This window comes from Meleagris gallopavo, chromosome 1 (assembly GCF_000146605.3).
Source record: "Meleagris gallopavo isolate NT-WF06-2002-E0010 breed Aviagen turkey brand Nicholas breeding stock chromosome 1, Turkey_5.1, whole genome shotgun sequence".
In the NCBI taxonomy this organism is placed as follows: domain Eukaryota; kingdom Metazoa; phylum Chordata; class Aves; order Galliformes; family Phasianidae; genus Meleagris; species Meleagris gallopavo.
Window position 1 is genome coordinate 7847353 of NC_015011.2, and position 12293 is coordinate 7859645.

The 12293-nt window shown below is 45.7% G+C and overlaps 1 protein-coding gene across 1 annotated transcript in view; it reads left to right on the forward strand.

The window, feature by feature from the left end:
• Position 1: 1 nt before the first annotated feature.
• Positions 2 to 12293, forward strand: part of CCDC3 (coiled-coil domain containing 3) — a gene marked incomplete at its 5' end in the record, with an annotated part of 39065 nt that continues 26773 nt past the window's right edge. The window contains 2 exons of the mRNA XM_010718271.3: positions 2 to 267; positions 1161 to 1335. Of these exons, the coding sequence (XP_010716573.1) occupies positions 2 to 267; positions 1161 to 1335 (441 nt within the window). The remainder of the gene's footprint in view (positions 268 to 1160; positions 1336 to 12293) is intronic.

A 12293-nucleotide genomic window follows, 5' to 3' on the forward strand; every position in this document is an offset into this window, starting at 1 on the left:
TTACGCGCGGGTGTTGGCTCTTCACCCCGATCCCTACGGGGCTTACAATTATCTGCCCTGGCAACGGGACCCCCCCTCCGGTGCCAGCTCGCAGCACAACCCGGGAGGACTCTTTTATTCGGCTGAGATCGAGCTGCTGTGCGACCAAGCGTGGGGCAGCATGCTGGAGGTGCCCGCCGGCTCCCGACTCAACCTCACCGGGCTCGGCTACTTCTCCTGTCACTCGCACACCGTCATGCAGGGCTACGCTTACTTCTTCTTCCTTCGGTGAGTCCCGGCCTTGGGGGTCCCGGGGGTGGGGGGAGTCTGGGTGCTGTGGCACAGCTCCGGGCATCCTCCAGGGCTGGGAGGGTTGGCCCCGTCCCTCTGCACTCCCTGCAGTATTGCATCTTCCACACATCCACCCCAAAGAAACATCCCGAGCTGGGATATCCCAGCGTTGCTTTAGTGCTGAGCTGCTGTTGAGCAGCCCCTGGGTGCTGCTGCTTTTGTTTCTTCATGGTCAGAGCTCCTCTCCAGCGCTGGAGATGGGCCAGTGCCTGTTCTCCAAAGTTTGGCATGAGAGTATAGGAGCAATCCCCAAATGCACACCCGACAGCATTCTCTTGGCCCCAGCCAAATCGTGACTTTGGGCTCATTGAAAGAATAAGAAAATAAACCACAATGTGGGAACAAAGCCATTGCCCTGACCTTTCGATCCAGAAGCATTTGCAAAATGTTGCTTTGTGGCTTGTTTCAAAATGCTCACTATATCCTTACACTGGGTGCATAGCAAAACAAGTTCTGATGCTGTCCAGTGCTCAGTCTGGGACAATATCTTTAAGGACATGCCTTCCAAAAGTTATTTATTGACTCTGAAGGAGCACTTAGACTCAGGGGTCAAGAGCAAAGCAATACAAATTCAGTAGAAACTGAAGGCCGAAAAAGAGATTTGATGTATTTGGGAACTCATTTATATCTGCAGGGCAGCAGGAGCCTGCCAGCTCCTCCCTGCAGCTACCAGGTCAAAGTCACAGAGAATATAGGCAGCAAAGTGCTGAGAGCCGCACGTTGGCTCAAAGTCTGTCCATGCAACTTTGGTGGCACTTGGCTGGGCTGGGGGACAACGGTGACTTCTGCAATAGAGCCTTAAAGCAGCTGCGCCATGGTTTGTGTTTCAGCATGGATGAGAATTACATCCTCCTGCCGCACGGGGTGAACTTCCAGGAGGCAATTTTCCCGGACACCCAGGAGAACAGGAGGATGTTCGCCAGCCTTTTCCAGTTTTCCAACTGCTCGCAGGCACAGCATGTCCTGAGCTTCTCCAGTGACTGGGAGATCCAAGAAGATAATCGAGTAAGGGATTTATTTGCTCTTTGGCGCTTGTTTTCTAGGTGGGCACAGACATTCAAGTGTCATTTGTGTGTGTATATATCTATACTTATATATGTGTGCAGTTTGGCTGGTTCCTGATTTTCCTGGTCCATTGGCACCATCGCTGGCAGATAACACCCTGCTGGTGGGAAGATGTTAAGTTCTGCTTTCAGTGCTCACCTCTGTGCTGATTCTTTAACTTCCTGTGGGGCTGAGCAAAGCCTGACATTAATTTGGTCATGAGCAATAGATGGGAAACCAGAATCAAGTAGGATCCTGTCGTCATTACAGGTTTTGCTGTCTGCAGAACCCACACTTTGATTTCAGTGGAAATGTGAGTAAAGTTCTTTTGGCTCCAGGTTTGGCTGTTGTCTGGACCACTGCAGACTGTGAGGGATTATTCTTGCCTAATTCACACAGCAGCATAAACATTGACTTTGGAGGTAATTGTGCTAAGCTGCCTTTGTAGCTGCTGGGGGAATAAAGACTTTTGAGGGCACATTTGTCTGAGTAATGCCAGCATCTGCTTTGGAGCAAACTGAATAAGGTGCCTTTCTCCTCCCAAGGGAGAGCACGAGAAGTAATTCACCATCTAGGCAATTGTCCCTGAAGAAAGAATATTTTTAGCATGGAAAATCCACTGATGTCTGTTGCCAGTGGCTTCTGAGCTTTATGGGGCTGTAGTGTTTGTAATAAATGCAAGCTTTTCATAAACATTTCTTTGGCAGAGAGAAGCAACCTGCAGTTATGTTCTGGGTATATACACTTGTGGAAGTGGAACTTGGAAACCTCTTTCTTTTAGTGCCAATTTTTGTTTTACGAGTCTGGTGGCTTCCATGGGGAGCTGAGAACATTTGAAGCATCTCTTTAGGTCAGGATGGAAGGGGGCATGTGTCATCTCTTGTGTCCTGTGGATTTGTACAATGCACAATATGTGTGATGGCAGAAGCTCTGGCAGCAGCTAACCAAGATTTTTCCCATGGGCTAAGTTTGAACTGCTGTGTTGCCCACCTGGCCAGTGGCACCATGGGCATGACCCCAGTCCATGAGATGCCCTGAGAGTGCCATTGTCCCATTTTGGGGAGAGAGAGGGGATTGTTGACATTCAAATATACGTTTGGAGCCAAATGTAGTGAACCCTGGTGGATTGGTGCTTACTGATGCCAACGGTACATCTCACCTGTTAGCTGGAATGGCAACCACAGGGCAGAACCTAGAGCACATGGATCAAAAGTGCATCTCAGCTGCTGCACTCCTTGACCCCACACAGCTGCGAGCAGATTAAAGGGAATTACAGCCAGAGCTGGGGGCTTTAAATACTTCTGCACACACCCTGTGAGGGAATAAACTAAGCTCAACCAATGGCCACATTGTCTGCTTCCTTTTGCAGTGAAAAGTAAAAGCTTCCTCTGCACCAGTTAAAAATAGTTTGGATTGTATTCCCATTCAGCCCATGCATCTGTTCCTCCTGTGTTGAAGATAGGCTTCTTGGCCACCACTGCACTGGGAATTTGTTTCCCTTTCTTAGCACTCCCCTTCTCTTCCTTCTCTTCATTATTCTTGGCATCTCTTCCCAACAGCCACGGTTGGCATTTTGCTCCTTGCTTTGCCTTTTCAGATCCAGTGGTGCTGGGATCAAGTGCCGATGTCCTCAAATCAGAAGGTGAAGATCTAGTTTGGGAACTGAGGTCCCACATTTGAGTCTTGGGATATCTTCACATGTGGCTCTGTCAAAAACGAGCAGCCTGTTGTTAGCAGGTTTGGAGCAAAGGAGTGATGAAATTGGCTTAAAGTTGGATCCCGTGCTCCAAAAGACTTTTTCCCCGGGCTCCTCACAGCCCCATCAGGGCTGTACCATGGGATGAAAAGCTGCTGGCTCCTTCTCCTCCTTTCTCCTGCCCTGCCCAGCGCTTGGGGAGCAAATAGACGCATGGGAAATCCTCAACACACTGACAAAGTAAAGGGATACAGAAAACAGGAAAACCTTTCAGTTGTCGGAAAGCCCCTGGGCACATGGTAAAAGGAGGCCAGACCCCAGACAATTTGCTGGGGATAACACATTCCTCATCCTGGCTGCTACTGCTGCTGGAAGCTGATTCCAGCTGCGTCTTTAAGCCCCTTCAGTCTGGGCTGAGGGCCAGCCACTGCTATCCATGGTTTTCCAACAATCCCACTGCCTGATAAATTCACTCAGGTCCCTTTTCTGGCCACTTTGGAGAGCAATAGTAGCTCAGCTATCCTTTCTTCAGGCAGTTCCATTTTGGCTTCCATGCTTGTAATCAATTGGGCTCTATCCTGACCTTTCTTAGTCCCTCAGAGGTGCTCACAGACCTCCTGCTTTGCTTTGGTTTGCCACAAGATTGGTGCTAAAGCCCCGAGCTCCCACCACACCACAGCTGCAGAATGGGAGTGTAACAAATTGCTGCAACTCCTCTCCCTTCTGTTTAAAGCTTAAGAGGTGATTTTGGTGGAGATAAAGATGCAGAAACTCTACTTTTCCCCTCTGGAGTTATGGTTTTAGGTTGTTCTTCCCAATCTCCCGGCCATTGAAGAAATGCAGTAGTTGCCTATAAAACAAATCTTGCAGTCGCAGCAGTTTCCTTTAATAAGGTGTTTTCATTAAAGAAAAGACCAATTAAGGAGTAATAAAAACCTGATTAAAATTCTTAAAAGCTCTGTGTTTGTACCCAAGCCTCAAGTTGATGCCCTGAGGGAAGACCTGCAAATGCATCAAAGAATGTGTTTTTGTGTTGTGCTGTGCTGGTTGAACCACAACTTTCAGCTCCCTTCTGGCTCTGGGAAGCACCCGAGGGGCCTCTTGGCCTCTATCCACTTCTTCCCCCCGTGGCTCTGACATTGCTCACTAAACCTTGTGTTATGCCCAGTTGTTGTCCAGAGGTTGGTGCAGCCACTGGCACTGGAGTTGTATTGCTGAAAGCTCCTGATGCTTTTAGGGAGCATCCTTGGGACCTCTTTTTTTTTCCTTCTCTTTTTTTTCATCCTTGAAAGCAGTCCTAGGGGTCATAGAATCACAGAATATCCCAAGTGTTCAAGGCCAGGTTGAACAGGGTGTTAGGCATCCTGATTTAATGTCTCATCACTGGCAACCATGCCAGTGGCAGGGGTACTGGAACTGGACGATCTTTGAGGTCCCTTCCAATGCAAGCCATTCTATGATTCTATGATCCTAAGTTGGAAGGGACCCACAAGGATCATCAAGTTCAATTCCTCAGAGTTTTCTCTGGGAGATAGATATGAGCATTTGGCATTGCATCATCACCCTCCGTGCTAGGCCTGGAGAGCATCCAAATGTGCCAATGCCTCTTTCCATAATAGACTTTGCTACATGCTAAGTGGTACTTTTCTGCATGCAGGGAGTTGATTTCTGTGGTTTCCCCTCTTGCAGTGCCCCATGCAGGTTTTCACATTTCAGTGCAAAGCTGGTAGCTCACATTTCTCCCCCTGAATGACTTTCTGTAGGGCTGCGCAGTCTCTTAATTGAGACCTTGCTGCCTTGTCTGCATAAGAAGGATTACAGAATGGTAACTGGAGGTCTGTTCCATGGAGAGTCTATGGAAGTATGAGGGGAAAGTCTATGGAAGTGCTGAATGTGCTTGCAGTTAGTTATTACTCAGAGGAGTTTTAGCTCCTGGTTTTGTTAACAAGTTAACAAAAAATTTTGTTAGCAAGTTGATGGGGAGGCTCATTTTTATTGGCCTCCATTTGAGCTTATTCAGTTTGCAGGAGGAGATCATACCTTTCATTGAGCCTCTCTCCATGCATTGCTTCTTCCCCTCACAAGCATCAGATCTGCAGCCCGGCTGCTACTTCAGCTGATTTTGGTGAATAATCTCCTCAATTTCTGAGAGACCCTCAGAGATTTCTATCGTTAATAATGAAGCTTTCATGAAAGTAGTCAGCTTTCCTAATAAAAAGCAAGGTAACTAACAAGTTAGCAGGCGATCTACAAATGTCTGTTTAGCAGCTTCCTCTCTCCAGTGGCACTTTGACTGCTGTTACAAGCACCTCATGACCCGATTATAACACCTGCAAGGCTTTGAAGCAGCTAAAAAGGAACCAGATAAGAAAAGCAATTGTAATTGCATAATTGGCTTTCCCATTATTATACAAAGCAAAAATTGAATTAAATGGCATTCTTCCTCTGTGGAAATGGAGGAAATAGTTTCAGAGCTATTTGTATTTCAACAAAGGGCATGTGAATACACTGGGAGCCAGTGGATTGGGTCACTCCCTGAACCCATCCCCGGGCAGCAGTGTTTGTAGCCTCTTCCTTGTCCTGGTGACTTCAGCTGGGCAGATGGTCATGGCTCACATTCAGAGACACTTTGTAAGACCAGGAAGGCTTAAATCATGGAGAAACAGCATCTTCCACAAAAGCTCCTTGGGCTACCAGAGAAGGACTTGCATAATGTTTGTTCTGGCAGTTTCCTCTCTGCTCTGGGTTTTAGGAGAGGAACTGGAGGGCTGGAAAGTGCTGGTCATGGGCAACCCATCCTTGTGCTCTGGTGCATACTGTGGAGCCCACTGCAGTCTGGCTGGGTTAAGACAGTTTTCTTTAATTCCCATGTACTACTGGCCGTCTGTGTTTTCTTGCAGCATGAGCCACATGAAGGATCCTCCCTTCCCTGATCCTAAGGGACTAGGGAAATAGAAAATACTCTGTTTAAAACTCCAGTGTGGCAAGGGCAAGGCAAAATGACCTCAAAGTAGATAAAAATTGGGTAAAATAAAGGTTTGATACTCTTTTTTTTACATTAGGTTTCTTTCCCTGCAGCTTGTTGAAGCAGCAAAATACAGTTACAGAGAATGCCCATTGCTTCTGTCTCATTTTAATGATGTTCTACTGTGCTTTTGTTTTCCTTCCAGTAACCCACCCAAGGAGCATATCCCTGCCCTACAATCTGTGTTTGATTTGCATAGTTGTGAGCTGCATTAAATGAGAAGGACAACTGCTGAAAAGTGTCTGGGATGAAGGAAAACCACAAGATAGCTGATATATTTGGGTAATGTCCCTGGGAGTCTTTTGGTGTGGAAATGGCATGGACTCGTTTCCAAACCTTCCCACTCAGCCTGTGATGGGGGACTCTTAGGGATGTGGTAAGCACCTCCCTATCAGTTTTCTGTCTTCCCACATGAACACAGACTGATAAAATAGAGAACAAAAGGCCATGGAAGACTTCAAAATAGTCTTATCCATGGGATGTTTCCACTGCACGTGATTGTTCCTTTATTTGTAGCAGCAGAAGGTGTTCAGAGTATTTCCAAGGAGGGAAATGGGGAAATGTCTCTATTCCTAGAGTACCTTATAGAGGCACCCTTTTTCTTTATTATGAGGCAGCTTGACCATTTGTTGTCATTGTGTCATGTAGCAAGGTTGACCCGAAGCAGTGTATGAAGTCTTCAGTTTGATATCAATTGTGATTAGTCTCAATTTGGGGTTGAAAAGGGGGCTTTTCCCCACCCTCTGAACTCTTGAAGCTTGGTGCAGGGTAAGGCAAGAAGAGGTGAGAATACATCAGTGGCCCACTACCTGGTTGGGAAATCTGGATTATCTTGCTTACCATTAGTGGATGCAGATTGCTTCAGAGCACAGCCTGCTCTGACTATGCACATTGAGGTACATGATATCCTCAAAATTATCCTGCTTCCAGCCTGCCAGGCAAGGAAATGCCTGGGCAGCCATGAGTGTGTATGCATGGCTGCTGCCTTTGAAGGCAATCCTTCCAGGAACTAGCGATGAGCGGAGACCCGCATGGATTCAGGCTGCTTTTAATTATCCAGAGCCACATTTTCAATAACTTCTGCCAAATGCACTAAATTATTCCGGATTTCATGGCATGAGGCTACCTACTTCTGTACATGAGCAGGCATCTGACCCCATCCACAGCAGATCATTTCATCTCTTGGTCTGGCTTCTCCTTCAGTGTTTGCTCAGCTGTATAAAGATTTTTCTGCAAGCACCCAGGCTCTTACTCATAGCCAAGAGCAGAAGCAATGTGTTTCCCAGTTGGATAAGAAAGATGCAGCAAACTGGATGGGACCAAATCCACAGAGTGTGGCACAAGTGAGATGCCAACAGTTTGGTCTCAGGGCAGGTTGGAGATGTGGGACATTTGCCAATCTGGTCATGTTCCCTCTGTGTTAACACAAAGTCTGGCAGAGGTAAGGATGAGAGATACCTCCTGGGGAAGGCAGTGGAAAGTTTGAAGAGACACAGATCTCTTCCTACAAGTCTGCTGGAGATGGCAGTGTCATGACACAAAGAGCAACAAGAAGATATGAAAAGACCAAGACTGACTTTGGTTCCTCATGTGTGAGCAACTCAGTGATTCCTCTGCTTTTCTGTCCTCATGTTCATGGCCTCTCCAGCATTAGAAGGAGATGGAGGACATCCCACTGCATGTAGACAAGGAAGGCTGAAAGGTGGGCAAAGAAGGCCCACTATTGCTGGTAGGGACATGAGCAATTACTGCAGCTGGGATCTGAAAAGGTGTGGGGCAACGCATGCTTGAAAACGTTCGTGTTCACATCCAGATCACCTTCCTCAACACAGGTTCCTATAGGCAAAGTGCTCCCAGGCCTCCAAGGAGGAAAGTCAAGGTCCATGTTCTTGTAGGGTGAATGTATTATCTTATGAACCCAAGGGAAAATACAAAAGAAGCAGGAATGGTGGCGGTGGTGTTGTTCATTTGGTTGGTTTTCAGCCATTCATACTTACTAATCATGTTTGTCCCATGATTTTTCAACCATGGAGAGTGGACATATTGAGTTAGCTACTACTGGAATGTGGTCAGGAATACTTCCACCAGGAGTAATTCACCAGAAATATTTCAGTGATTTTTGTTGGGTTTGGAACAGGAAGGAGAAGCAAATATCTAAGACAGGTACACCTGGATTTTTCCTGCCTGGATTCTTTTAGGCCACAGACTGGGCTGGCCATTCTGGGGACTGTATTCAAAATGAATATCTGGAAGGTTTTCTGGGACAGGAGCAGACACAATGAATGATGGATGTTCCCAAGCTGTTGTTCAACCCAAGTATGGGAGCCACCAGGATTCTCTGTAATCTGTAATTCTATAGATGTCTTGGGTATTCTTGCATGTGAAAATCCATGCTTTGTCTTGCTCAGTAGATGGTAAGGATAATTCATGGGGTTCAGAACCAGCAGTCCTGGGCTAAGTTCTGTCCTTGGTGCAAAAACTTGTGTGGCTGTGAGCAGAGCCAGACTTCGGTTTAGTTATTGGCCACAGTCAACTCTGGATGCAATGAAAAGTCCTTTATTTCCCCTTCTGCTTTCCCTCATGCACCTGTGAGATTAAAAAAGAAAGAAAAAAAAGGAAAAAGGAAAAAGGAGAAAATGTTTATTAAAACCAACAACTGTGGAAATCCAGCTGGCAGATGGGACACCTATAATGTTGCCTGTAACCAGATCAGCCATTCTGCATTGAAGGGAGATGAGGTCTTTCAATCAGGGACATATTTTCTCCCAGCCCATGTATTTTGATGTTTATTTTCACAAAGGGGAAGCCAAATTGGCTCTGAGACAGCAGTAGTTCAAGTCCCTAATGGAAGCTGCAGACACAGCCTTCTAAAGTCCATCCTGCCTTTGCCAGCCAAGTGACTTTCCAAATTTTCCTGCAGAAGCATCCTTGCCCCGTGGAACTTGGGCAGGGGCAGCCACGTGGTTGCAGGTTTAGCTTTGCTGCCAGCCTGGAACACAGAGCCAATGCAAACCATTTTCGGGAGACTGGGAGTATAAAGTTTTGCATGGCCAATTGTGGCTGGTTACTGCCAAAATTGTTGCAGGTGCTTCTGGCAGCTGACACAGCAGCTACCGCCTTTCACTGCCCCAATTAGAGGTTTTTTTTTGGAACAATACTGCTACAACTGCTGTCCAGTTATCTGTAAAATGAAGTCCAATAGGAAAAAAACTTACTGAGAGAGAAACAATTTTCCATGACACTGTGTAATGTGGAAGGGAAATAATACAGATAGAAAACCAGGTCTGAATATGTCCCCTGAAAATTAGAAGCAAGAAATAAAAAATATATATTTCTTAATATCTGAAAGAACTGTTTTGTTCTGCATTTTCTGGATCAGTAGGGAACCAGCAGAAGTTCTAGCTACTGCAAGAGGAAATGTCACCACAGAGTATCATATCAAGACAAGATGTGGGACAAAAACATAAGCCTGGATGTGCCTAATTTTATTGTCAAACTGACTCATCTTCATCACCAGGCAGGAGTAGAGGGAGAACTATCTCATTCTGTGGATGGTAAAAGTGAGGCTGTGTGCCCTAGTTCAGTGGAGACAATTTTCTTCGAACTAGAATTTATCCCCAAGGAGATTAGAAACAATTGTCTGAATATTTTTTCTATAATCTCTTAACTAATTTTTCTAACTCCTGTGCCCTTCCCCTTGCCTATCCATGTCTTCCAAGGACATGTGGACACCTGAGGTTTGGCTACTTATTCAAACTGATGTATGTTGGATGGTGGTGGCACATATCCTCTTTATTGCCTCAAAATGCAACGAGTTTGCCACCTCCTTTCATCTTCACTGCAAACCTGTTTCAAAGCACGTCCACTTGTTTGGCTTGCTTTTGGTCTTTCCAGAGCCTTTACAAAGCACAGTTATGTTCTCCTGGATGTTCTTGATTATATTTTTTTTATTGTGGAAAAAACTCAGTTGCATAACTGGATGGTAGTTGGGGAGAGAAAGAAAGGAAAGTCAGAGGAGAGGAACAGCTTGTGCTGATGCTGGCTGAGGACACAAATAGAAATTCAGATGATGTAAATCCTCATTTCCATTGCATGGGGAAAAAGTTCTGTTTCAGAGTCTCTGAAGCATGAACATAACAGTCACATCTACTCAATATCTTCTGTTTTGTTGTGGAGCAGGAAAGCTCTACCCACATAAAAGTACTGTGAAGGGTTGTGGAAGTGACACTGAGGTTCTGGAGCACGTCCAGAGAAGGGCAATGAAGCTGTGAAGGGTCTGGAGCACAAATCTTATGGGGAGTGGCTGAGGGAACTGGGATTGTTTGGTTTGGGGAGGGGGAGGCCCAGGAGGGACCTTAGTGCTCTCTATGACTGCCTGAAAGGAGGTTGTGGCGAGGTGGGCCTCTTCCCCTGGGTGACAGTGATAGGACAAGAAGTAACGACCTTAAGTTGTGCCAGGGGAAATTCAAGTTGGGTATTAGGAAAATTTCTTCCCTGAAAGATTGGTGAGGCATTTGGCACAGGCTGCCCAGGGAAGTGGTGGAGTCACCATATCTGGAGGTGCACAAAGAAAGGATAGATGTGGCACTGAGGGACATGGTTTAGTGGGCATGATGGTAGTGGGTTGATGATTGGGTTAGATGATCTTACTGGTCTTTTCCAACCTTAATGAGTCTATGATTCTGTGATTCTAAGTGGAGGGATGATGAGCACCACAGGAGAGCTCTGTTGGACACCAGCCCGTACTCTTGGGTGGATAAGAAATGCTGAGTTTATTCCTGGCCTACGAACAGTGCCCTAAAGTGAGAATCTGCATGAACAAGGCTTATCAGTAGGAAGGATGCAGGCAGATTGTTCTTGGTCTGCATGTATCTCTATTGGAGAGGTAGCTGTGAGTATAGACAAAGAAAAAATAATGGGTATAAATAAGAGAAAAAAAAACCAAACAAACATGGGAATAGAAAATGAGGATATAACATACTGAAATATGTAGCCAACCAATGTGGTGAAGTCTCCATTATTTACATGCTTTGATTCAAGCTGGGAGGTTGCAGCGAGTATATTAGTCAGAAGAGACTCTCCATAGGCTTCCTGTCTCTGGAGGAATATCATTGCATGGGGCATGACAGAACTTTGGGATAAGGTGTAATATTTCACTGTGCTCTGCTCTGGTTCGTTCCTCAAACAGAATGGCTGTGGTGACAGTAGTGTCTCATCCCCTTGATGTCCCATGCTGGAGCTGAGCCACCCTGGGAGGTGGTACATAGGATCCACAGCCCACCTCCATCTGCTGGATTTGCAAAGACAACCCAGTCACAAATTTTTTGACAGTTGTAAAACTCCTGAATCCTTGAAGACAACTGTGGTGGTGTGTATTTGAAACAGTTTTAAGAATATCCCATGGAAGAGTTGTTGCTGCCATCAGTGTTTTTTTTCCTGCCTTTTACATGTTTCAGGCTGGCAGCATGTTGTGTTTGAGTTCAGAGATTTGCCCCTTCATTATCTGCCCATTAAAATCTTAATTGAGCCCATGCTTTCTGAAATCTGTTTCAGAAGGACAGGGAGCAAATGTGATTCTTAGTTCTTTTCCCAAAAGTGCAGAACTTCTTTGATTAAACATATCCAGGAAATAGTATTTTAAGCTCAAATCATTCCTGCTGCAATAGAAATGGCTCAAAAGCACATACAGTGACAAAATCCGAATATTTAGCCCATGTCTAAATGGGCAGTTGAGATACTGATGTGAAATATCCCAATGCTTCCAAATTAATGGCACTAAGGAGCTGCTTCTTACGGGCAGATGCTGTTCCCAAATCACTTTACCAATGTTGAGAAGGAGTGGGATCCTTCCATCATAACATCAGTACCTGGGACTAAACACATATTGGAGCTAATAATGAAAAAAAAAAAGCCCAAACCAGAGCCATCTCTACTTGGTTCTGTATCCAGACATCAGGATTGACCTCGAGTTTGCTTTCTGCTCATTGTCAGAAACATCTGAAACAGGAGAAGCCTCCCATGGTTGCTGCTAACAAAGTGGTGTTTATCACGTTCTGGTAATTACATTTGCTGTGGTATTTACAGCATTTCCTCTGTTTTGAAATGGAGTGATCTCAGGCTTGCCCAGGGCAAATCCTGTACTCTGACCTGCTCCTAATCTCACACATAGCTTTGAACGTTAACATACCACTGGCAGTG